Consider the following 27450-nt stretch of genomic DNA (forward strand, 5'->3'; position numbering starts at 1 on the left):
ACAGTACTAACATAATACCGCAGAACTACTGTAGTACCAAAGTATTAACCTTACCACAGAACTAACATAATACTACCACAGTACACATATACACAGTAGAAGTGGTATTTATTGGGTTTGTATAAAAGGTAGTACAGTAAAATAAAAAACATAATAATACATCATTAAAAATAATCAATATCAGGTATAAAACTAATAGAGATATAAACTGCCTTCAATGTGAAGACACACACCCACAATGCACTGGGCCATGGCTCGTTTACAGCTCCAGCCCCGGCTGCGGGGCCTGACGTGTGCTAGATCACTGGTCCAATTGTACATGGCAACAAGCCATAGGTACAGTCAGGATATTACCATAGCAACAAACACTGGATACGGTCCACAGGTTTCCATAGCAACAAGCCATAGAAACGTCCACATGTTCCCAAAGCAACAAGCAACTAGATACAGTTCTGATGTTTCCATAGCAACAAGCCATGGCTACAGTTCAAACAATTCCATAGCAACAAGTCTTATATATACGGTTCATACGTTGTCCTTGCAACAAGCCATAGATAGTTTGGATGTATCCATAGCAACAAGCCTGTAGATACAGTTCAGATGTTTCCAAGGTTATTACCCCTAGACACAGGTCAGACGTATATCCATAGCAACAAGTCATATATATTGTTGAGACGTTTCCATAGCAACGATCTGGTAGTCCAGTCTGTCAGTCCATTCCTGATTGGCTCCGGCATCAGTGGTGATGTCATCGGTCAGCTAGCTACAGGTTAGCTAGAGACGGATGTATGCTGACGAGGAGTTTTTCACTCATTGTGTTTCCTGAGCTGTGATTGGCTGAGCGGGGAGCATCCCCCCAGGTGAATCCATCAGAAGGGCAGAGTGGGTGTGGCTTTGTGATTCCTGAGTGTCTGAATGGACGAGAGGATCTTCTTCTGATGACCCGCCAGGGTGACGCCCACTCTCAGGAGGTCGCTGTGGAAGCACACATGCCATATATATATAGATGTATATAATACATAGTTGTATATATAACTATCTATAACTATATCTATATATCTATATCTATATCGATATATATTATATTTAGTTGTATATGTAATACATATTTTTATATAACATATAGTTGTAAATATAATACTTAGTTTAATACTCTAATGATATTTGAACAAAATGTACATAAAGAAAATGTCACTAAAAAAAGACCATTCAACACCATTCTTCCTGTATTTCCATTTCATATGCAACTGTAAACAAGATCTGGTATAGACACATGGTATAGAGACTCATTATCATAAAGGACAAACTTGTAGTCTGTACATTGTTTACGTTATCGGTGTCACCCTGAACTCCAAGCACCCGTAAGGTCCCCCACCGAAAAACTTCAGTGGTGTGGGGGGTGCTTCATAGGAACAGGTTAGAAGTAGCACATGGCTTTACCCTAAAATCTGAATAGTCTACTCAAAGTCTCCCAGTCAACGAATGATAATCGCAAACTATTTTGTCGTTATGTTTTTAAGTCGCAATGATTCGTCGCACCACATCTGGTAACATCCTTAATATGATTCAAGAATATATTATAGTATATATTACTGTGTATCCATGGAAACCAGAGTGTCCAGAGTGGTGAAACCAGCTTGCAGGAAGCTGTGCTCGTAACGAGACATGTTGATCGCCCCAAGCCACTCGCCCACCGAACCACAGAGAGCGAGAGGAGGATGCCGCCTCTGGTCTAACAGGGGATGGGACGAGCTACATAGACACATAGAGAAAAAGAGAGAGAGAGAGAGAGAGAGAGAGAGCGAGGGTGATAGCAAGAATTAGAGCAAGAGCAAGAACGAGAACGAGGGTTATATTTTATCCTGTAATGTGGAGGAGAACAAAGAAGAGAGGAGGAGAAAAAAGAGAAGGAGAAAGAAGAGTGGAGGAGAGAAGAGGGAAGGAAGAGAAGGGAGGAGAAAGGAGCCTGGAGAAAGAAGGGAGAGAAGAGAAGAGAGATGAGAAGAGGAGAGAGGAGAAAGGAGGAGGAGAGAAATGTCTCACCCAGCTCCGTCGGGGTGAGTGATCTTCAGGGAGGCGGGGCTTCTGATCAGCTTATCCAGAGCCGCCACCACGGAGCAGAACTTCGGCCGATTGGCTCGTTCCTTCTGCCAGCAGTCCAGCATGAGAGCATGCAGAGACACAGGACACTCTGGAGGGGGGGGGAGCCGGAAGTCCTGCTCTATAGCATTGATCACCTAGAGAGAGACAGGCAGACAGACAGACACTCTGTAGTCTGTTCTATAGCATTGATCACCTAGAGAGACAGACAGGCAGACAGACACTCTGTATACCTGTTCTATAGCATTGATCACCTAGTGAGACAGACAGGCAGACAGACAGACACTCTGTAGTCCTGTTCTATAGCATTGATCACCTAGAGAGACAGACAGGCAGACAGCCACTCTGTATACCTGTTCTATAGCATTGATCACCTAGTGAGACAGACAGGCAGACAGACACTCTGTATACCTGTTCTATAGCATTGATCACCTAGTGAGACAGACAGGCAGACATACACTCTGTATACCTGTTCTATAGCATTGATCACCTAGAAAGACAGACAGGCAGACAGACACTCTGTAGTCCTGTTCTATAGCATTGATCACCTAGAGAGACACACAGGTAGGCAAGTATGCAGACAGACATGAAGAAGGACAGGCAGTGTTTCTTACATCCTGGTTGCTCATGTCCCAATATGGTCGTTCTCCATATGACATCACTTCCCACATGAGGATCCCGTAGCTCCACGCATCACTGGCTGAAGTGAACTTCCTGTAGCACCAGCCAATCAGAAACACCCTTCCAGTCAGTCAATAAGCCTAAGGAGGCAGTACTGATCACAATCGATGATGAATAGTAAAAAGAATAATTTATAATCAATTCTAAACACTCAATATTAACTACTAATAGATAATCAGTAATACATAATGAATATTATTGACCTGTAGGCGATGGCCTCTGGAGCCGTCCAGCGTATAGGGATCTTTCCGCCCTAGAGACGAAGACAGACAGAGAGACGAATGACCTCACGGCCCAACAACGTATGTGCCCAACAGCTGTCTGTTTAACTTTACCAGGCATCCATAAGGTCTAGTGCAGTGAGGCTTTAAACAGCATGCATCCTGTCATGGTAGTCACTATGTTAAAGCCACTGGTTAAGTGACTGGTGATGTTTAGGCTGGTACACCGATCCGTCCCGCAGACATCTAGGTGGACACGCCCATTTGTAATGTGATAAGAGCCAGATTATCAAAGCCCTCAAAAGGGCTTGTACGGCTAATAACACTCACATCTGGTGGCATGTCATGGGACCTTTAATATGTTAATGCAATAGGTTAAGGGTTAATGTGATGTGATAAGAGTTAAGGTGACAGGATATGGGTAATTGTGTTAATGCAATAGGTTAAGGGTTAATGTGAGGGGATAAGAGTTAAGGTGACAGAATATGGGTAATTGCGTTAATGCAATAGGTTTAGGGTTAATGTGAGGGGATAAAGGTAAAGTTGAGTGATAAGGGTTAATGTAAGATAAGGTTAAGGGACTTACCAGGGAGCTGGTGTATGTTGGATCCGAGGAGTTTTCCCTCAAAAACCGACTGAGACCAAAGTCAGACACCTGAGAAGAACCCCCCCCACACACACACACACACACACGCACACACACACACACACACACACACGGACACACACACACACACACACGCACGCATACACACACACGGACACACACGCACACACACACATATTGGAATGCTATTAGGGCATTTTCCTAAACAACCAAGATGGTGGCCTCTGACGTGCCACACGTTTTGTTGATCAAATTGAGTCAAGTTTAGGGTTCAGAGGTTGAGGGGGTCAGAGTTCAGGGGTCAGGGTTCAGGGGTTTGGGTTCAGTGGTTCAGGAGTCAGGTCTCACCTTGCAGACCAGGTTGGCGTTGACCAGTATGTTCCTGGCGGCGAGGTCCCGGTGCACGTAGCTCATGTCTGAGAGGTACTTCATCCCTGAGGCAATGCCTCGCAGCATCCCTACCAGCTGGATGGTGGTGAACTGACCATCGTTCAGCTGCACACGCAAACAAACACAAACACATACACAATCACACATGAGAACGCTATTAACCAATATAGTAGAAGGCATGTTGATGAGTGTCTTTCTCTACTTTGTATCTCTGTCTCCGAGCCAGGAAGATGTCTGTCTGTCTCTATGAGCCTGTCTCCCCCTCTGGAAGCTGTCCGCCTGTATGAGCCTTTGTGGACCTCAGGAAGCTTCCTGTCTGTCTGTATGAGCCTGTCTCACCCTCATGAAGCTGCCTGTCTGTCTGTATGAGCCTGTCTCACCCTCATGAAGCTGCCTGTCTGTCTGTATGAGCCCGTCTCCCCCTCAGGAAGCTGTCTGTCTGCATGAGCCTGTCTCACCCTCAGGAAGCTGTCTGTCTGTACGAGGCTGTCTCACCCTCAGGAAGCTATCTGTCTGTATGAGCCTGTCTCACCCTTATATAGCTGCCTGTCTGTCTGTATGAGCCTGTCTCACCCTCATATAGCTGTCTGTCTGTCTGTATGAGGCTGTCTCACCCTCAGGAAGCTGTCTGTCTGCATGAGGCTGTCTCACCCTCAGGAAGCTGTCTGTCTGTATGAGGCTGTCTCACCCTCAGGAAGCTGTCTGTCTGTATGAGGCTGTCTCACCCTCAGGAAGCTGTCTAGCGCTCCGTTCTCCATGAACTCGGTGAGGATCATGACGGGGGAGGAGGGGGTGGGGGAGGTGGTGACCCCCTCCAGGTGGATGATGTTGGGGTGCTGGAACTGGCCCATGATGGACGCCTCAGACAGGAAGTCCCGCCTCTGCTTGTCCGTCACTCCCCCCTTCAGAGTCTTGATGGCCACGTAGTTCTCCTTCCTGCCGGGTGCCCGCAAACGCCCCCGACACACCTCCCCAAACTCACCTGCAGGCAGAGAGACATGGGACACGCATGAGGAGAGAGAGACAGGTAGAGGGACATGGGACACACATGAGGAGAGAGAGACAGGCAGAGAGACATGGGACACGCATGAGGAGAGAGAGACAGGCAGAGAGACATGGGACACGCATGAGGAGAGAGAGACAGGTAGAGGGACATGGGACACGCATGAGGAGAGAGAGACAGGTAGAGGGACATGGGACACGCATGAGGAGAGAGAGACAGGCAGAGAGACATGGGACACGCATGAGGAGAGAGAGACAGGTAGAGGGACATGGGACACGCATGAGGAGAGAGAGACAAGTAGAGGGACATGGGACACGCATGAGGAGAGAGAGACAGGCAGAGAGACATGGGACACGCATGAGGAGAGAGAGACAGGTAGAGGGACATGGGACACGCATGAGGAGAGAGAGACAGGCAGAGAGACATGGGACACGCATGAGGAGAGAGAGACAGGCAGAGAGACATGGGACACGCATGAGGAGAGAGAGACAGGCAGAGAGACATGGGACACGCATGAGGAGAGAGAGACAGGCAGAGGGACATGGGACACGCATGAGGAGAGAGAGACAGGTAGAGGGACATGGGACACGCATGAGGAGAGAGAGACAGGCAGAGAGACATGGGACACGCATGAGGAGAGAGAGACAGGCAGAGAGACATGGGACACGCATGAGGAGAGAGAGACAGGTAGAGGGACATGGGACACGCATGAGGAGAGAGAGACAGGTAGAGGGACATGGGACAAGCATGAGGAGAGAGAGACAGGCAGAGAGACATGGGACACGCATGAGGAGAGAGAGACAGGCAGAGAGACATGGGACACGCATGAGGAGAGACAGACAGGCAGAGGGACATGGACACGCATGAGGAGAGAGAGACAGGTAGAGAGACATGGGACACGCATGAGGAGAGAGAGACAGGTAGAGAGACATGGGACACGCATGAGGAGAGAGAGACAGGTAGAGAGACATGGGACACGCATGAGGAGAGAGGGACAGGTAGAGGGACATGGGACACGCATGAGGAGAGAGAGACAGGTAGAGAGACATGGGACACGCATGAGGAGAGAGAGACAGGTAGAGAGACATGGGACACGCATGAGGAGAGAGAGACAGATAGAGAGACATGGGACGAACATGAGAAGAGAGAGAGAGCTAGGTTGAGAGACATGGGATTAACATGAGGAGAGAGACAGGTAGAGAGGCAGACAGCTACCCTGCTCATATGACCACCACTCTCTTGACCTAGGACCGACATTAGAAAGACACAGGTTGATGGACAGACAGGTAGAGAGACGGATGGGTCACCTGCTCCTATGACCTCCTCTATCTTGACGTAGGAGGGGTTGATCTCCCGGGTGAACTCCCGGACTGCTTCCCCGGGGTCCTCGTACGTCAGGGGGTCGATGTAAACCTTCATCGCTATGGATACACACTCAGTTACACAGGGGCAGGAGGCATTAGGAAAGGGAGAGAGAGACAAGAGGGGAGAGAGAGGAGAGGAGGGGAGAGAGAGGAGGGGAGAGAGAGGAGAGGAGAGGAGAGAGAGGAGGGGAGAGAGAGGAGGGGAGAGACAAGAGGGGAGAGAGAGGAGAGAGAGGAGTAGAGAGGAGAGGAGAGAAAGGAGGGGAGAGAGAGGAGGGAGAGAGAGGAGAGGAGAGACAAGAGGGGAGAGAGAGGAGGGGAGAGAGAGGAGGGGAGAGAGAGGAGGGAGAGAGGGGAGAGGAGAGAGAGGAGGGGAGAGAGAGGAGGGAGAGAGGGGAGAGGAGAGAGAGGAGGGGAGAGAGGAGAGGAGAGAGAGGAGAGAGAGGAGAGGAGGGGAGAGAGGAGAGAGAGGAGGGGAGAGAGAGGAGAGGAGGGGAGAGAGAGGAGGGGAGAGAGGAGAGAGAGAGGAGGGGAGAGAGGAGAGAGAGGAGAGGAGAGAGAGGAGGAGAGAGAGAGGAGGGGGGAGAGGAGAGAGAGGAGAGGAGGGGAGAGAGAGGAGAGGAGAGAGAGAGAGGAGAGGAAAGAGAGGAGGGGAGAGAGAGGAGGGGGGAGAGGAGAGAGAGGAGAGGAGGGGAGAGAGAGACAAGAGGGGAGAAAGAGACAAGAGGGGAGAGAGGAAGGGAGAGAGAGGAGGGGAGAAAGGAGATGAGATAGAAGGTGAGAGAGCGAAGAGGAGAGAGTGAAGAGGAGAGAGGGAAGAGGAGAGAGGAGATGAGAGGAAGAGAGAGAAGAGGGGAGAGAAGAGGAGAGAGAGAAGAGGAGAGAGGGAAGAGGAGAGGGGAGATGAGAGGAAGAGAGAGAAGAGGAGAGAGAGAAGAGGAGAGGGGAGGGAGGAGCTGAGAGGAAGAGAGAGAAATACTAAGATACTGATCTAGTACTCACTGTGTCCCATCAGATAATGTCCTTGTTTGTTGTTCATGTCATGATCACGTTCTCTCTTCCTCCTCCTGTGTGTGTGTGTGTGTGTGTGGGGGGGGGGGGGGGGGGGGGGGGGGGGGGGGTTATTAACAAGATTTTGTGAAATATTGTTCTTTAAATACAATTATAGGGCTCGTTATTATTGAAATGTTTTTTTTCCAATTGTGCATTTTTCCACAGATATCTTGTATTCATTTGTGTTTATCCTGTGTTGACTAATCTGCTTATGCTCACACGAGCATCACCAATGTCGCTGACTCTTTGGGTCCAGGATGCTGTATATGAGATGGTCTGATAAAGGTCTGATAAAGGATAATTTGGTGGTATGGAACACATTGCTGCCTAGGGATGGTGATTATTTGACCCACACACACACACACACACACACACCTCACCTGTAAAAGTACGCAGCAACTATTGCCGCGATAACGAGTAGGATTATTGCCATGGTAACAGATATCCAAACGACCCACCGGTGGACATGACCTTCTAGAACACAGACGGAATAAACAAAAACAAAGGTAAACAACAGCCATAGCAACAGATAGCCAATCGCTCTATCAGCCTGTCTCTCTGTATGTTGGTTTCTCTGTGTCTTTCTTGCTCCATGACAATGTGTCCCTCTCTCGGTCTGTCTGTCTGTCTGTCTGTCTGTCTGTCTGTCTGTCTGTCTGTCTCCATGTGTCTGTCTTTCTCTCAGCCTGTCTCTGTGAGTGTAGAGATCCAGAAGGCCGGAGTAGCAGCCTGGGTGTTTCCTGACCTTCAGGCTGGGTAGAGAAGCTGGTGGCTGGGCTGAAGGGTCCGTAGCCGGCCTGGGACCGAGCTCGGACCTGGACCCTGTAGCTGCTGGAGCGCTGGAGCCCAGACAGTATGATGGAGGAGCTGTCACTCAGGCTATACATCCAATCAGAGCCCTGTATTGATACATAGAGATATATATACAGTTTAATATACCATATACATTCATACACACAAAAACAATATTAATACATGAATACATATGCTTTAAAAAGCATGATAAATATGATAAATGAATACACACATACTGTATTAATATATATTTATTCAAATACATATTTAATATGTACATAACATATTAACATGCACACATACACACTATATATATAGACACAACTGATTCTACATGACATATGAACCCACCCCTATAGAGGAGCTGTCAATAAGGGCTGTGCGTATCATTGTGTAGCAGGTCTGGGAGTTGAGGATAGTGTTTTTGTGTGTGTGTTTTTGTGTGTGTGTGTGTGTTTACCTCTACTGCATAGCGGGTCTGGTAGTTGAGGATGGTCAAGTGAGGAAGATGAGGATGGGATGAAGGAGCACTCCACTCTAAGGTCAGACTGCTCTCTGATGAGGAAATCTTCCTCACCCCCCATACTGGAGCTGGCACTAACACACACACACACACACACACACACACACACACACACACACACACACACACACACACACACACACACACACACACACACACACACACACAAAGACAGAAAAAAAAAAAACAGTCATTTGATGATAACGTGATGTAATTCAATGTGTTTCATGTGAGGATCTCATAATGGTCACAAGATGTCATGTGATGGTCACCATCTTGGCTGGTGGTGATGTTGACCGTCTGGGAGGCCGGCTCGGATTGGCTGAGAGAGGAGACCCCGTTGAGTGATTGGACGCGGAAGGAGTAGGTGGTGTGAGGCTTCAGACCCCAGATGGACACTCTCCTCAGGGTCAGACCCTGCTGTGCGGGCTGGAACATCACACTATCCTCACAGGTGCCACAGATCTGGAACACACAAACACTTGTTTCTAACCCGCTGTCCTCACAAGTAACTTGGAACAAACACACAATATATCTCAAAAACAGTCCTTCGTAAATCACGCACACCTGGAAACATGTGGGGGGTGACCGTGTGTGTGTGTGTGTGTGTGTGTGTGTGTGTGTGTGTGTGTGTGTGTGTGTGTGTGTGTGTGTGTGTGTGTGTGTGTGTGTGACCTGCTCGTGAGGACAGGAGGAACACAGGATGCTGTATGTGAGGTCACTCCGGCCGCCACGTTCCATTGGCTCACTCCACTCCAGCGTTGCCACGGTGAGGTTCAGCTGACTGACCACCCGCCTCGGGCTGGAAGGGGGGCCTGCAGGGGGTTGGGGTCAGAGGTCAACCAGACTGATCCAACAAACACACAGCTGAGAGGTAGAGGTCGAGAGACAAAGAAAGTGAGAGAGAGAGAGAGAGAGAGAGAGAGAGAAAGAGAGAGGTGGTCTTACGTGTACAGGCCAGGTGGGGCGGGTCCGAGTCAGCCCGATGGTAACCAGGGCGACACAAGCAGTAGGTGGAGCCTGGGATTTGAGTGTTGCTATTCGCTGGACAGACACTACAGCCAGCCACTCCTGGAACAGCCTTGAACTGACCTGATGGACAGGCTGAGAGAGAGAGAGAGAGAATAGAGAGAGAGAGAATAGAGAGAGAGAGAGATATGGAGAGAGAGAGAGAGAGAGAGAGAGAGAGAGAGAAATCCTTTATTAAATCAAATACAAAAATCAATAGGTCAAGAATTGAGGTGGGGACAGTGAAAATACTGCCGAGGTTTCTATGCTTCTTATTATCCCTGGCGGTCAGAATCCCAGTTTACAAATTGGATTTTCTTGACAGGAGCAAACCCAGGGGAGAATTGCAAATGACACTCAAATTGACAAGGAATCCTGGGGCTTACCAAATCTCAGAGAATACCATTACGCCGCCCAAATGAGATACATTGTCTGTTGGTGCTCACAGGAGACTCAAGCCGGATGGGAACACATTGTGCTAAATCAGGGTCTATCTCACAAACTATTTTCAGACCAAAGTGAAGAATCAAATATACAATGAGATTGTCTATCACCAGAGGACGGTCCCAGATCACGTCAGGCATCCAAAATCCAAATCCTTCTGCCGAGGCTGCCTGAATCTTATTCAGTGTTGTATTAATATTGGATAAAGTTATATCAAACAGATGGGAAATTACACAAAAAATCTGTGAAGGTTCCAATGAAATACAAGTCAATTCACTTTTGGAGACCAGTATTTCCTAGTATTAAAAGATGGCGACCAGTTTAGAAGGGGGGAGGGGGAGGGGTTGTTGTTACATTTTTCGCCTCGGATAGAAAAATGTATTTGATGGAAGTCTTTTCTAAATTGAGACCACATTTTTTAACGCAAAAGATACAATGGGGCAGGAAGTGTATTGTGAGGGAGAGAGGAGTAGCCTAGCTGTGACTAATGTTTGTGATGTTGATGGGCAGTACTGCTCTCCAACTGGCACCAGTCTACACCGGGGAAGTGGAACCAGTGGATTATGTTAGGGATATTTGCGGCCCAACAGTCATGTCAGGGGGGGGGGGGGGGGGGGAGTCTGACTAAACCTCAGGAATGAAAATAAATAAACATTAAGGTTTATTAAAGGAATTTAGAGAACAAAGAATCACTTTCCCAAAGGGGGGAAGCCCAAAACGAAATAACTACTAATCACCAAACTACACCTAAACACCATCTAACCAAAGAAGCTCCCTCTACCAGTTCCAGGAGACGATCGCAGCCGTTGACTACACAACAGGCCACTGGCCCAGTGCTCCTGTCTGCTCCAAGCTTTAAACGGCCCACTCTGCTCAGCACAGGTGCACTCAATTGACTGCTTGACTGTGACCGATGAGTTATCAAAAGCGTCACAGGGTCTGCAATACATGCAGTACCGTGTACACTGGGTCCAGTATGAATAAAACAAGTTCGTCAGCATACAGGGAAAGCCTGTGCTCAGCTCTCTCTATAAGTACGCTGACACATTTGTGAGGATTTGAGAGTTGAGTGGGTTCTATAACATGCGTGAACAGAAGGAGACTAAGTCTTGTCTTGTAGTCCTTGAAAGCTGGAATAAATACCCGATTTGTTCGTAACCACGGCAGCTTCAGGAGAGGCTTATGCAAAGCAAACCCACGAGATAAGCTTTGGATCAAAACCAAATGCAGCCAAAACTGTAAACCAAAGTCCTGCTCCATCAAACTCCTTCTTTGCATCTATGGAAACAATCCCTGAAGTGATCTCAAGGGAGTTTGAGGAGTTTAAGACACTGAGAACAGGGCGATGTTCCTGGAAGACTGGTGACCTAGAATGATGCCTGTCTGGTCTGTTTAAAGGATGTCTGTCATGATATGGTCCCATTTGGAGGCCAATAGCTTGGCTCAAATTTGTAGTACTGAGTTTGCAAATTAGTTCAATGTACCCAGTCATCATTATATGGTATTCGAATGTCTAGACCTGCCTGAGAAAATATGTGGCTGCACCTGTCCTGAGGTGGGATGAGTGCACAACACCTGGCCCTCCACCAAACACCTCAATCACTGTCATTACTCGGATGACTGTGTGGTTCCTGCAGGAAAACCACACAAAGTTCCTTTAAAGTGCAGGTCTCTTTAATTAAGTATCTCAATCACTGTCATTACCTGTATCGAGGTGTGATTCCTGCAGGGAAAACACATGACGTTTCTTACAGGTATCTTTAATTGAAGACCTCTTTAGGTTTTTCCCTCCATACATCAATATTAAATGAGACCAATGTCGTTTTTTTCCATTGAGGGGAAACATAGACAGTGAAGAAAATGTTGGGTAAAAGAGAGTAACCCTTGAAACATGATCATTTTACATGCCTTGGTTAGCTCTCTTTGTATTCTTGGTTCTGCCAGCTTTCAGAGTTCTACTTGTTGTAGTGATATTTTTTACAGGCCTAAAACTTTTTCAACCCACCAGGTTTTCTCCAACAAGCCTTTGCAAGGCGGCAGCGGAATTCAACGGCGGATGTGGCTCTGCTGTCGATAGCTGTTCCCCGCTTAAAGGCTGTCCAACTAATCCACCTGTAGCTGTGTTTCCAACCCCGCCGCTGGAGGGTTCGAGCTCTGTCATCTGTCTTTGCTTTTGCAGGCACGCACATTTCTGAGGTCCGAGATCACCACTCTCAAACAGCTCAAACTGCCTCTGCTCGCACAGACAGTGTAACATGAATCCTTGTGTTTTGGACTCCGCATGAAATGTGAACTCGGATGGCTTCTCTGGAAACATAAAGGCTGTTCTCCTTAGAGACTGAACATGAGTCAGACTAGGATTTTTTGTAACCAAGTGAGAATTGTTCTGAAACCCGGCATGCGAACTAAAAGCTCAGCAGCCCTTGCTTAAGGGCAGCGTCGGTGATAATAGTCGGTACACATGATATTGTCACATTGTCAGACGGTACTGTCAGAGATGACACACACAAGCGCGTCTGTCAACCTACAAACACCCCAGTTTCAATCAGCCCGCGACACCTGAGCGCCTGTCCCGTCGGGACCCCGGGGAGGGGGGGGGGCAGCCCTAACCCGTCCTTCTTCCCCCTCAAACACACGACCCAACAATAGTTTAACGAAAAGACGGTGAGTTTGAAGAATCGCTTATCTCAAAGACACACCAAGAAAAAGTCTGACCGAACACTCACCGCTCCCCCACATCCATGCTCCCAGCATGCACCCCTCACAGAGAGAGAGAGAGAGAGAGAGAGAGAGAGAGAGAGAGAGAGAGAGAGAGAGAGAGAGAGAGAGAGAGAGAGAGAGAGAGAGGGAGAAAGAGACAGAGAGAGAGGGAGAAAGAGAGAGACAGGAACAATGGAGACAGGAAGTGACCTTGGGCAGCGTCTGTGCATGTGTGTCTGCGTGTGTGTTCCAGGTTAACCAGAAGCAGATGAGGCCGCTCGTGCTCATGACAACTCGTCCTGATTTCAGCGCGATGACCTCTGAACCCCAGAGAACAACAGGAAGGTCTCTGATCACCACCAGACCAGCCCAACGTACAGCAGCGGCCACGTGAAAGGGAGAGCTGGCTCTTAGCGGAAGACCTAAGGTGGTCACTTGTTGGGTGTGGTGGGTTTGAATTTAGATGAGGTCATGTTTCCCTGTCCTGGTTTGGTTTCTGTAAGTGTTGGACATTGTTTTTGACTTTTGATTTAGGAACTCCAGTAGGAAATTTGTTGTTATTATCAAAATGGTTTGCGTGAATATATTGTTGTATATATTATGTTATTACATAATAGTTACTTTTGAGTTCTGTTTTAACTCCATTCAACCCATGTGATCAAAAATCGTTTAAAGCCAACAGCCAGCATTCACACCGCAATTTATGCAGAAATTGCATTTTCCAGTCGTTATCCGCAAGTGTACACATCTGGTTCGTATAAAGTGCAATACTTAATATCCATGATGCACCGTAAAATAAGTCCGCAACTGATTCATACTTATTTCAAAACTATATCCCATGATGCGTGCATAGCTTTCATTGTTTAATTGCATTGAATTGTCCAATAGAGGTCGACACACTTAAGACGCATTCAACGAAATAGCGGTAAAAGGATAAGGGGGGTGAGGAGTGAGTCGGCCGCTGAATGTGTGTGCTCACCTCGACATCTGAGGTGTGACTGGTTGGCTTCGTAACCAGGGCGACAGGCACAGCTGGAGGAGACGGTCCCCATCCCGACCCACTGCCCGTCCTCACCGCAAAGCATGCTGGGACGGCTCGTCTTTTCCCCAGGGGGGGTCCCCGCATTCTCCACACAAACACCCAGCGCCTGGAATACCCACAGATTATACACATTGTCAAACCTGCACACAAAGACAACACACACGTACACACCGTTACAAAGTGAGAGTGTGTGTTGGACGGTCTCTAACAGTGTGTGGGACGGTCTCTACCTGCTGCACCTGTGTGTGGGACGGTCTCTAACAGCACCAGTGTGTGTGGACGGTCTCTAACAGCACCAGTGTGTGTGGGACGGTCTCTAACAGTGTGTGTGGGACGGTCTCTAACAGTGTGTGTGGGACGGTCTCTAACAGTGTGTGTGGGACGGTCTCTAACAATGTGTGTGGGACGGTCTCTAACAGTGTGTGTGGGACGATCTCTAACAGTGTGTGTGGGACGGTCTCTAACAGTGTGTGTGGGACGGTCTCTCACAGTGTGTGTGGGACAGTCTCTAACAGTGTGTGTGGGACGGTCTCTAACAGTGTGTGTGGGACGGTCTCTAACAGTGTGTGTGGGACGGTCTCTCACAGTGTGTGTGGGACGGTCTCTAACAGTGTGTGTGGGACGGTCTCTACCTGCTGCACCAGTGTGTGTGGGACGGTCTCTAACAGTGTGTGTGGGACGGTCTCTACCTGCTGCACCAGTGTGTGTGGGACGGTCTCTAACAGTGTGTGTGGGACGGTCTCTACCTGCTGCACCAGTGTGTGTGGGACGGTCTCTAACAGTGTGTGTGGGATGGTCTCTAACAGTGTGTGTGGGACGGTCTCTCACAGTGTGTGTGGGACGGTCTCTAACAGTGTGTGTGGGACGGTCTCTAACAGTGTGTGTGGGACGGTCTCTACCTGCTGCACCAGTGTGTGTGGGACGGTCTCTAACAGTGTGTGTGGGACGGTCTCTCACAGTGTGTGTGGGACGGTCTCTACCTGCTGCACCAGTGTGTGTGGGACGGTCTCTAACAGTGTGTGTGGGACGGTCTCTCACAGTGTGTGTGGGACGGTCTCTAACAGTGTGTGTGGGACGGTCTCTACCTGCTGCACCAGTGTGTGTGGGACGGTCTCTAACAGTGTGTGTGGGATGGTCTCTAACAGTGTGTGTGGGACGGTCTCTCACAGTGTGTGTGTGACGGTCTCTAACAGTGTGTGTGGGACGGTCTCTCACAGTGTGTGTGGGACGGTCTCTACCTGCTGCACCAGTGTGTGTGGGACGGTCTCTAACAGTGTGTGTGGGACGGTCTCTAACAGTGTGTGTGGGACGGTCTCTACCTGCTGCACCAGTGTGTGTGGGACGGTCTCTAACAGTGTGTGTGGGACGGTCTCTCACAGTGTGTGTGGGACGGTCTCTACCTGCTGCACCAGTGTGTGTGGGACGGTCTCTAACAGTGTGTGTGGGACGGTCTCTCACAGTGTGTGTGGGACGGTCTCTAACAGTGTGTGTGGGACGGTCTCTACCTGCTGCACCAGTGTGTGTGGGACGGTCTCTAACAGTGTGTGTGGGACGGTCTCTACCTGCTGCACCAGTGTGTGTGGGACGGTCTCTAACAGTGTGTGTGGGACGGTCTCTCACAGTGTGTGTGGGACGGTCTCTAACAGTGTGTGTGGGACGGTCTCTACCTGCTGCACCAGTGTGTGTGGGATGGTCTCCGGGAAGCTGGTGAAGGAGTGGATGAGGGCGGGGCACTTCCTGTAGTACACCCGGACCGCCAGCAGGGCCATGCAGGCCCCCTGGCTCTGGAAGGCCAGGTACACCCCCCTGGTGGTCCCCCCAGGACCAGACCCCCCAGGACCGGAGCCCACTGGACCCACTCGCAGGGTCTTCAGATTAGACCGCCGCTCCCCACCACGCCTCAACAGGTGGTCCGCAGCCACCGTGTCCACCTGAATATTAACGTTGCATAAACTTTAATTCATTTCAGATTATTGATCCAATTAATTTCAGGTTTATTAATTAGATTTACATCTAGGTTCAAGTACATTAGAAAGGGTTTGGTTCAACTGGATTAGGCTAGATGAGGTTATACTAGATTATATTAGACAAATGGGGTTAAAACAAGGTTAGGTAAAAATAGGTTAGGTTAGACGAGGTTAAATTAGACTTGATCAGGTCAGACCCAACTAGACTAGTTTAGTGTTTACCTTGGTGTAGGGGTTCTCCATCCACATGGGCTGTGTGAGCGTAGCGTTGTCGGTGGGACTCTGATAGTAGTAAAGGTTGAACGTTTCTTTGCACTGACGGAAGTTCAGACTGGAACATTCCATCATGGTGAACCTAAAGGGGAACACACATCACTCACTTTCAGTATATTCCCTGTCTGGGATTAATAAAGATAATTTTTCATTGACGATTAAAGCTAATTCCTTCTAATTGTATGTTGTATAAAATCACTGTCCAATTAATGAATCAATATAACAAACTACTAATTGTAAGGGGTGTCATCGACTAAGATTTTGCATGGTTGATTCCGATTCGTCAGAACCATTGAAACTGATCGTCTAATCATACATCGTATATTTAGACAAATGTAAAATGGAAGATCCAAGGTCACCCCCAGTATGTTGTATTAATTAATAATATACATTTATATGACTTATGGCAAAACAATTAAGTTTTATAAACCATCTCAACCCCCAACTCCAAACCCAGTGTTTTAAATTATTCATACACTTCATTTTCATCAACCAATCAGATCATTCATACACTTTGTTTACATCAACCAATCCGATCATGCATACAGCTCATATACATCAACCAATTCGATCATGCATACAGCCGGTTTACAGCAACCTATCAGATCATGCATATACCTTGTTTACATCCACCAATCAGATTATGTTCTATCTGTCAATCAAACCCACCGTATTTCTACGTAGAGAACGGTCTCAGCCTTGAGGGGGATCCAGCGTGTCCTCAGCCAATAGGAACTGGCGCTGGCAGGGCTGCATATCTGATAGGTCCGTACACTGTTGGCATCATCGTCAAGACCGCTCACCTCCTCCCACTAAACTCAGACAGGTTAGAGACAGACAGGTCAGAGACTGAGAGGTTACTGACAGATAGGCAGGCAGGTAAGCAAGACCAACAAACAGACAGATAGGTTAGAGACAGACAGATTAGACGGTCGGACAGGATGGAGAGACAGGTAAGAGACAAATGGGATAGAGACAGACAGACAGGATAGAGACAGAGAGGTTAGAGACATACAGGATAGAGACAAACAGACAGGTAAGAGATACAGACAGATAGACACACAAAGGCAGGAAGACAAACGGACATCACCTGTTGGTCATCGTTAGGAAAGCTGGTCCATCGCAGATCTGAGGTCTCCAGCTTGGTGTTCATAACCACCTCTGGGGAATAGTGGTGGGATTACCAGCAGTAGTAGTATTACCACAACCACAAGTAGTTTTACTAGCGACAGTTTTACTATGAGCCGCAATACTATTACCACTACCACTAGTAATATTACAAGCAACATTTTTTTACTATGAGCATGAGAAGTATTAACACTACCACTAGTAGTATTACTAGCAACAGTTTTTACTATGAGCAGCAGAAGTATTACCACTACTACTAATAATATAACTAGTGACAGTTTTACTTTGAGTAGCATAAGTAATACCACTACCACTAGTAGTATTACTAACAGTATTAGTATTATAGCAGCAGTAGTATTATTACCAGTCGAAATATCACTAGCAGTAGTATTATAGAAGCAGTAGTACAGTATAACTAGCAGTTGTGGTATTACTAGCAGCAGTAGATTTACCAGCATATGTAGTTTATAAATATTACTAGCAGTAGTCATTCTGTCTCATCTCTATCCTCCCTCCTACATTCCGTCTCTCCCTTATCAACCCTCCTTCGTTCCGTCTCTCCCTTATCAACCCTCCTTCATTCCGCCTCTCCCTTATCAACCCTCCTTCATTCCGTCTCTCCCTTATCAACCCTCCATCGTTCTGTCTCTCCCTTATCAACCCTCCATCGTTCTGTCTCTCCTCTATCATCCCTCCCTCGTTCTGCTCTCCTCTGTCATCACTCCATCATTCTGTCTCTCCTGTCATTCCTAGCTAGAACATTTAGTTCTGGTATCTAGTTGCAGCATAAACGAGTTGTTGGAGTATACTTATTATAGTTGTACAACAATAGTAACAGTACTTTTTAAACGTATGTTTAGTTCGAGGAGAAAGTCGTCATTAATTAGTGAGGTGAGAGTGCTTCACTTGTACTTGTAGTTAGTTCAGATGGTTGTAAAGAGTATTGAAGTTATACGGTTGTTGTTAGATAACTATGGCCATCGCCTATTTTAAGCTGGGTTCAGTTCAAGGAGACAGTAAAAAAGTAAAGAAAGTAAAGTTTGACTGCATTTAAGGTCTTACCTTCTTCTGCACCGCACGCACACAGCGAGCCCAGCAGCAGCAGGAGCCGCAGCACGGCCCCGGTCCCGGCGCCTCGCGCGCCTCGAGGCGCCATCAGCTGGCCTCACGCTCCGTCCTCCCCACGGACCTCATTAGAGCCCAGAAGCACCCAGCAGGCGCCGAGCGACCCGATACTATCTGCTACAGTATCCACCAACAACACTACGGTCGAATGCGTTTCCAAATCGAATCAATTCGACCCGGTCGGAACGCCAGTGTAACTTCAGCAGAACTCGAATAGAACGAAAACCGAACTACAATAGGACTCCAGCATAACTTTTAAACATATTCCCGAAGATCGACACTATAACTCCAGCAGAACTCCCAGTGGACCTTCAATAGAACTCCAGTAGGACCACAACAGAAACCCAGTAGAACTACAATAGAATTCCAGTCTCGGGTTGTCGGTGGTCGAGGGTCGTTTTAAAAACCACCGATCCTTAAAAAGAAAAACAGATGTTAAAAAGTGGCCGTGATCCTATGGGACTTCCGGACCCTTTGCTCAACGTGCCCCCCTAGGTCTCAGGCTCGGCTCCTCGATCGGCTCATGGGGTTCACGTAGACTTGTATCTGGAGGTCCGGCGCGGGTCAGCGGTAGGATCTGCAGCCGGACAGCGGGCGCTCTCGCCGGCCTGACGATTCCCGAGACTGATGGAGGAGGGGTCTAACCTCGCCCCCCCCTCCCCCCCACAGACACACACATCCACATACACACAACTGCAATACACACTACCTCTCCCACCCAATCCACATTCCTCTCCCCTCCTCAGCTACTTACTCCACTTCTTTCTCTCTATCTTCAAGTCTCTCTCCACGAGACGGCCCAGTTGCACCGGGACCCTTACTAAAGAGAACCGGAATAACGGAAACATAAGAAACAGAACCGGAGTAACGGAACAAACTAAAATAGTTTCGTGAGTAGTCCTCGAAACTTCCCTCGCGGAGATCCTTTACCGCTGGCACGGGACATCCGAAACCCTGATGTTCTCAGTCCCGCCCCCCTTGGCAGGAGGCCGTTGATTGGCTTTGCTGTTTGTCACTCTGAAACAGAAGCTGTGTGTGTGTGTGTGTGTGTGTGTGTGTGTGTGTGTGTGTGTGTGTGTGTGTGTGTGTGTGTGTGTGTGTGTGCGTGTGTGCGTGTGTGCGTGCGGTACCAAGATATCATATCAGAAAGAAATCTCAAAGTAAAACAGGATATTAGAAACACATCTGTACCTGCTTGGTATGCATAGCACGTTTTATAATCTGTGGAACAATTATAGCCTGTCGTGATTTATAATGTTAAGAATTTGAATACTGTGCTTCATAATGTGTGTAACTTATTATGTTTTATAATCTGTCAAACTACCTTACTGTGTTTCATAATGTGTGTAACTAATAAATTATGTTTTATGTGTATAACTACCTTACTGTACTTCATAATGTGTATAACTAATAAAATATGTTTTATAATCAGAAGAACTACCTCACTGTGTTTTATAATGTATACAATTTATCAATTGTTTTATAATCCATAGAACTACCATACTGTATTTTCATAATCTGTAGAACTATTATACAGTGTTTAATCATTTGTAGAAGTACAAATGCGCAGATATAGACTGAGAGGGCAGGGGAGAAAGAGGGAGACAGAGAGAGGAGCGGGAGAGGGGAGAGAAAGAGAGAGGGAAAGAGGGGGACAGTGAGAGAGAACCGAGAGGGAAAGAGGGGGACAGTGAGAGAGAGAACCGAGGGGGACAGTGAGAGAGAACCGAGGGGGACAGTGAGAGAGAACCGAGAGGGAAAGAGGGGGACAGTGAGAGAGAACAGATCGACAGAGAGATAGAGAGAGGGGAGAGAAAGAGAGAGGGAAAGAGGGGGACAGTGAGAGAGAGCAGATCGACAGAGAGAGATAGAGAGAGAGGGACAGGTGAAGGCCTGGTTGTATGCTCCTGGTTGCCCCTAGAAACATGCCCCACCCCGGCTGGCGACCCTCAGACAATCAGGGTCAGCACAGGAATCTAGATTGAGGCATTTCCTGTATGGCAGCAGTATTCACTGTCTGTACTGTTCCCCCCCCGCCTGCTATTTAATGACTTGTCTCTACTTATACTTTTCAATCCCTACCTGCTCTTTATAAACTGTCTCTACCTACCCGCGCCTTAATGACCGGTCTCTGTACTGTCTTACCTGCTCCTTGATGACCCGTCTGTACTGTCTAACCCCTACCTGCTCCTAAATGACCCTTCCCTGTAGTTATCGTTTATATGTTTAGACCATACGCCATACAATGAACATGAACACAACATAGGTGAGGTGTATCGATTAGACAATACACTATATAATGAACATGAGCACCTCATAGTGGATGTGTAGACTATAAACCAACACTGTAAAATGGCAATGAGCTGAACACAGTGGATGGGTAGTCTATAGGCGATGCGCTTATGGCGCCCTCTGCTGGACGCTACCATTAATTCCCTTCCACTCAGATTACACTGACTTGGTCAAGTAACGTTTTGAGTCCACCAGGAGATACTTGCATGTCTGCCCTGACCCCACCCACCCCTCATACCTTTGTACGATTGTTTCTTTGGTGACATAAGACCAGATCATATGTTTCAAGAACATTTATTTGTTTACAAAGATAGGCTCGTTATAATGCAGCGGTTGCCGTGACAACCTCATGAATAAATTACAGAAACTGTCGACACAAACGGCAAAATGCAAAGAGCAAAAAAATGATTAATAATTTCAGTTGACACTGGATTCATATCTCTTAACGGTTTTTAAAATGCAAAAACGATACAAATGCATGCAAGGCATCACTCCAACAATAGTAGCTATATATATATATATATATATATATATATATATTTCTCATTTGATCTGATGTTATTCGGATATATGGAATATAACGGCCACTCTGTGGAACAAAAGGAACAAGTTTAAGAAGTGCTGGGACCAACGGGAGACTAAAGCTATCTACAGTATTTACACCTCTTCTCTCCGCGTTCTAGTGAGCCAGACACACCGGCTGATAGTCAGCTTGATAGCCGCTAGTCTGATAGCTGGCTGCTAGTCTTCTAGCGAGCTGCTAGTCTGCTGTTGTTTATAATCACAAGCTGTTTAGAGATCTGCCCTGCCCTGTGACTTGGTGACACCACAAGTGGGAGTGTCCACCTAGATGTACGCTGGATAGATCGTCTACCAGTAGGCTTATCTATCCACAATGAACCTAAAGGGACGTCCCCACTTGTGATGTCACCAAGTCCCAGGGCAGGGCAGACTTTGAAACGGCTTGTAATGGCTAACCATAGGGGCCCTTTAATGTGTAACCATTTTGTATCTTCTGCGTTCCATTGGCTGAAATGGGACCGTACAAATCTGTTTTTCCTATATAGTGCACTACTTAACACCAAATATGGACCTCAAAAAAAAAGTATACAACTGATTCTCACATATGTTCGCACTGTATCCCATGATGCATAGCAGTTTTCAATGTCATCAGGCTTGTTTATGTGACGTCACACCGATGGATTCCCGGTGTTTAATTCTTGTCCAAATTCTCCCTATACCTGTTCCCTAAATAATGTACTATATAGTGTTCACTTGAAAGGGAACATGGAATTAGGGAACAAGTTAGCTGATTTGAAGAAAGCCTATTAGTCTGTAGCCTAACTGTTAGTCATGTGAAAACCGTTAGTTTAAGGCTTACGGTTAGTCGGTTGGAATTGTTAAATTAATTATAAGAATTCCAACAGTATGCTCGCCTTCCAACCGTACTAAGAACAGAGTCTTCTTTCAGCTAGCTTGCGCCGCTAGCATGTTGCATTGACTGGTCATCTGAGTGAGTCAAACAAGCTAGCTAATGACGAGCTGGCCCATCACAAAACAGTAATGATGAGCTAGCCAATCAATAAACAGTAATTATGATCCAGCGAATAGGAACGCAGTACTGATGAGCTAGCCAATCACAAAACGTAATGATGAACTAGCCAATCAGCAAATAGTAGTGATGAGCTAGCCAATCAGCTAACAGTAATGATGAGCTAGCCAATCAGCAAAACAGTAATGATGAGCTAGCCAATCAGCAAACAGTAGTGATCAGCTAGCCAATCAGCTAACAGTAATGATGAGCTAGCCACTCAGAAAACAGTAATGATCAGCTAGCCAATCAGAACAAAGTAATGAGCAAGCTCATTAGAACACAGCAATGATCAGCTAGCCAATCAGAACAAGGTCATGATGAGCTAGCCAATCAGAACACAGCAATGTTCAGCTACCCAATCAGAACAAAGTAATGATGAGCTTGCCAATCAGATGAACAAACTGTATCCTGACAATTTCATTGCTGAATGATGTTTCACCATGTACACAACATATACACATGTTTACATGTACACGGACACACGTGCATGTACACACACACACACACACACACACACTCATGCTGTAAACAACACACATAGTCTCTATATATTATATATCTATATATATCTACATCATAGATATCTATAGTATATATCTCTTGTAGTTTTAAGAGGTTCACCAGCTATGGCTGGAGTGTTATCATTATTATAATAAACAAAAATAATATTAATAATATTGGTAATACTATACCTATTAATATTATTATGATTATTATTAGTATCAGTAATAATATTATGATTATTATTATTAGTCATATTACAAATTAATATTAATTTGTAATATTAATATTGTGGGATCAGGTGGTCAGTCCTCTTCGCTCCAACTCTTTCATCTGTTTCAATTCCTTTATCCTACAAACACAAACACACACACACACACACACACACACACACACACACACACAGACTATTATAACAATGATTACCTTTTCTTTGTTAATGGTATGGTGCTGGTTTGAGTGTAGGTCAAGCTCCTCCCAGGTATAGAGAACCTGGTGTGTGTGTTTCTGTGTGAGTATTACCTGTTCCTGCAGCGTCGTAGGAACCGCATGATTTTCCTGGCGGCCTGGTCCTGCTTCTTAGTGAGGAACGACCCCCTTTAACACAAGACAACATTCATTGACAAAAGTTATTTTGTCAATTTATTGAAACCTCCAGCATATCCCATCGTACCAAGCCGTGACTCCAACATACCCCATCGTATAGAACCGCATCGTATAGAACCTCCGACATACCCCATCGTATAGAACCGCATCGTATAGAACCTCCAACATATCCCATCGTATAGAACCGCATCGTATAGAACCTCCGACATACCCCATCGTATAGAACCGCATCGTATAGAACCTCCAACATACCCCATCGTATAGAACCGCATCGTATAGAACCTCCAACATACCCCATCGTATAGAACCGCATCGTATAGAACCTCCAACATACCCCATCGTATAGAACCGCATCGTATAGAACCTCCAACATACCCCATCGTATAGAACCGCGAGTTTTGTGCATCGGTTCACCTTAGAGTGTATAAATAGAGATGCACTAGTGACTTGGGGACCAGCTGAGGTATTACTGCTGGATGACGACAGTATAGATGTGTGTGTGTATATATATAAATATATAGCAGTAGTTACTTGAGGCGGGGGTTGTGTGGTCCATGTTTAAGGCGTTCATACTCCTTGTAGCTGCGGTGGTACTGCTGGATGACGACAGTATAGATGTGTGTGTATATATATATATATATAGATGTGTCTATATATAGCAGTAGTTACTTGAGGCGGGGGTTGTGTGGTCCTTGTTTAAGGCGTTCATACTCCTTGTAGCTGCGGTAATACTGCTGGATGACGACAGTATAGATGTGTGTGTGTATATATATATATATATGTGTCTATATATAGCAGTAGTTACTTGAGGCGGGGGTTGTGTGGTCCTTGTTTAAGGCGTTCATACTCCTTGTAGCTGCGGTAATACTGCTGGATGACGACAGTATAGATGTGTGTGTATATATATATATATATAGATGTGTCTATATATAGCAGTAGTTACTTGAGGCGGGGGTTGTGTGGTCCTTGTTTAAGGCGTTCATACTCCTTGTAGCTGCGGTAATACTGCTGGATGACGACAGTATAGATGTGTGTGTGTGCATATATATATATATATATATATATATATATATATATATATATATATATATATATGTGTCTATATATAGCAGTAGTTACTTGAGGCGGGGGTTGTGTGGTCCTTCTTTAAGGCGTTCATACTCCTTGTAGCTGCGGTAATACTGCTGGATGACGACAGTATAGATGTGTGTGTATATATATATATAGATGTGTCTATATATAGCAGTAGTTACTTGAGGCGGGGGTTGTGTGGTCCTTGTTTAAGGCGTTCATACTCCTTGTAGCTGCGGTAATACTGCTGGATGAGGACGGCCGCTCTGCGACTCTGCTGGAAGCGTTTCTGCTCGTAGTACGACCGGAACTTGGACTGAATGAGGATGGCGGCCTGGGTCATCTTCTTATACAGAGCGTACTGGGGAGATACACACCAGGACTCATAAATACTCACCAGGACTCATTGATACTCACTACTACATGCTGATACACTTATACTTACTAATACGTAGTGATGCATACAAACACTTACTCACTTATTCACACACTAATATTCATCTATACACACACACACTCATGCTCACTAATACACACAAATACTTAGTAATGCTAACTTACAGCAATACTCATTTATACAGACAAGGGGGTGGCATTGAATCTTCAACAATTCAAATCTTCGACAGAAAAACATTCAGTCTACGCTATCTTTAACAGTGGAATATTATTATTATAATATTAGTCTGTAAAATTGTGTCTGTGTGTGACAGTGTTAAATACTCTGAATGACCTCAGCATTACTTGGCTTCTAGGAGGAAAGTCTATGTAAAATTATATTTTGTGGGTTAGGGTTAGACTCGTCTTGTGTGTGTTATGTTTTTCATTCAATAATTGTCCTTATTGTTTGTTTTACAACCCCTTTGTGATAAGGCAGTGTCACCAAGCAACCATTCAATTGTTGACATGTAGCACATTCTAGACCATCAATCAGATTATATATGTCAAACTATGTCAAAAGCAGCTGTCATATCATACCACTCAGGCTCGTGTACTCAAAGGTGCATTTCTGCTGTTCTGCTAAATTGAATGGCGCCGGATTTGTTCTAGACACTGAAACTAATCATTCACATGCACCCTAAATTAGTTTTTTCAAATGCTTCTTTCAGTGTTATTATGGATGGGGGATTTGATTGGATCATGGGATTACAGTGTGTAACCAGACAGAACGGAGCTATCCACCCCCCAAGAGACCGGCCACTCTTTTGGTGAATTCATTTATTTAAATCATTGTTTGATTTCATCGATGTTATATATATTTAATTCCTGTACATAATTGTATAATTAGTCTATATTATAGTTTATGAGGGGAATAGCAGCCTACATTTACTGTTATTTTCTGTCTGAATGCTGCGGAAATGAACGCACATTGTTGTCATTTTGCGTCCTAATTTGTTGGTACCGGCATTCAGACATTAAGCTGTGGACTGCATTGGGAAACATTGATCAGCCAATTGATTATTTTCAAGCAATAAACCATGCAAAAGTCGCTTCATTGAGACAAATATAAAAAAATAGATATAACATATAATTTGACGATAGGTCTGGCCTGAAAAATCTGATTTGACTAGTCGATTGGTCAAGGACACCCCTAATCACACACACTGATAGACACCAATACACCATAATACACAATAAAACGCACCAACATACGTTAACACATACACCAGCAGAGTCAGACATATGTTCAACCATTTACCTTCAATGCTATCCATGTTAGCTAGAAAGATAGAGGCACATAGACACAAAGAGAGAGATGGAGAGAGAGGGAGAGAGAGAGACACACAGAAGGGAAGAGGGAGAGAGTGGCAGAGAGAGAGAGAGAGAGAGACACAGAGGGGAAGAGGGGGAGAGTGGCAGAGAGAGAGAATGAGAGAGAGAGAGAGAGAGAGACACACACAGAGGGGAAGAGGGAGAGAGTGGCAGAGAGAGAGAGAGAGAGAGAGAGAGAAAGAAAGAGAGAGAGAGAGAGAGAGAGAGAGAGAGAGAGAGAGAGGAAGGGGAGGGAGAGAGAGAGAGAGAGAGAAAGAGGGAGAGAGGGAGAGAGAAAGAGGGAGAGAGAAAGAGAAAGGGTATACAGATAGAATTGAATAGTTGACAAAAGAAAAACATGTTAGTACTTGCGCACCCCAGACACACACACACACACACACACACACACACACAGACACACACACACACCTGCTTATATTTCCTGTAGCACCTCTGTATAACAGCGGCGGCCATGTCCTGCTGCTCCTTTAACCTCCGACCCTGAATATAAATATAGTATTGTATTGAGATGATATACTATAGCAGATGTAATAATGTATAGAGGATTTAAAAGTATAGATTATATAGTAGTGAATGTGAAATAGCAATGAAGAGATGATATGGTGATATCATGTATATAGTTGATAAAGTAATGTATATAGTTGATATAATTTGTATAGAATACATTTGATTTATATAGAAGATATAGGTATGTATATAGAAGATAAAGTAATGTATACAGGTTATATATTAATGTATATTGCTGAAATAATAATATATAGATGATAATGTATATAGATGATATAATGTGTATAGATTACATAACAATGTATACAGATGATATAATGTGTTTAGATTACATTACAATGTATATAGATTATACAATATGTAATAAATGATGATGTATTTAGATGATATAATCTGTATAGATTATATTACAATGTGTATATAGATGATATAATATGTATCGATTACATTAAAATGTACATAGATGATTTAATGTGGACAGATTACATTACTATGTGTAAAGATGATCTATATGTATTACTATATATATATGATATGACCTTGTAGCGCCGGAAGGCGGTCTGGATGATTCTGGCCGCCTCATACAGCTCTCTTTGCTCGCTGTCACTCAGAGTCAACAGAGCAAAGTCCCTCTCCATCCTCCCATTGGTCGAGGCATTGAGGAACTCCGCCCACGTGGCCGAGG

General features: G+C 45.8%; 2 protein-coding genes across 4 annotated transcripts in view; both read right to left on the reverse strand.

The window, feature by feature from the left end:
- Nucleotides 1-91: 91 nt before the first annotated feature.
- Nucleotides 92-19282, reverse strand: LOC307091444 (ephrin type-B receptor 4b-like). 3 transcript variants are annotated; one of them, XM_079758422.1, is made up of 22 exons: nt 18362-19281; nt 17262-17332; nt 16841-16983; nt 16121-16253; nt 15599-15862; nt 13869-14037; nt 9686-9841; nt 9413-9552; nt 9010-9202; nt 8675-8811; nt 8165-8318; nt 7800-7890; nt 7369-7433; nt 6310-6423; nt 4725-4981; nt 3958-4104; nt 3589-3657; nt 2985-3034; nt 2715-2814; nt 2044-2237; nt 1594-1752; nt 92-975 (listed from the first exon to the last, which is right to left on the reverse strand). In XM_079758422.1, exons 1-22 carry the CDS (start codon nt 18453-18455, stop codon nt 870-872), a joined length of 3006 nt encoding a protein of 1001 aa, XP_079614548.1. In that variant the 5' UTR covers nt 18456-19281; the 3' UTR covers nt 92-869. The 3 variants fall into 3 exon arrangements, with proteins under 3 accessions (XP_079614548.1, XP_079614547.1, XP_079614549.1); XM_079758421.1 differs by having other exon boundaries at nt 7800-7893; nt 18362-19280; XM_079758423.1 differs by lacking the exon at nt 1594-1752 and having other exon boundaries at nt 7800-7893; nt 18362-19282.
- Nucleotides 19283-21035: 1753 nt separating this feature from the next.
- The window catches only part of camta2 (calmodulin binding transcription activator 2), a 23296-nt gene continuing 16881 nt past the window's right edge, over nt 21036-27450 (reverse strand). The window contains exons 21-25 of the mRNA XM_079758141.1: nt 27305-27450; nt 26667-26738; nt 24671-24849; nt 23334-23408; nt 21036-23163 (exon numbers count right to left, since the gene is read on the reverse strand). The exon at nt 27305-27450 is cut by the window's right edge and continues 59 nt beyond it. Coding sequence (XP_079614267.1) covers nt 23109-23163; nt 23334-23408; nt 24671-24849; nt 26667-26738; nt 27305-27450 — 527 coding nt within the window. The 3' untranslated portion in view covers nt 21036-23108. The remainder of the gene's footprint in view (nt 23164-23333; nt 23409-24670; nt 24850-26666; nt 26739-27304) is intronic.

This window comes from Pollachius pollachius (genome assembly GCF_949987615.1).
Source record: "Pollachius pollachius genome assembly, chromosome: 20".
NCBI lineage: Eukaryota > Metazoa > Chordata > Actinopteri > Gadiformes > Gadidae > Pollachius > Pollachius pollachius.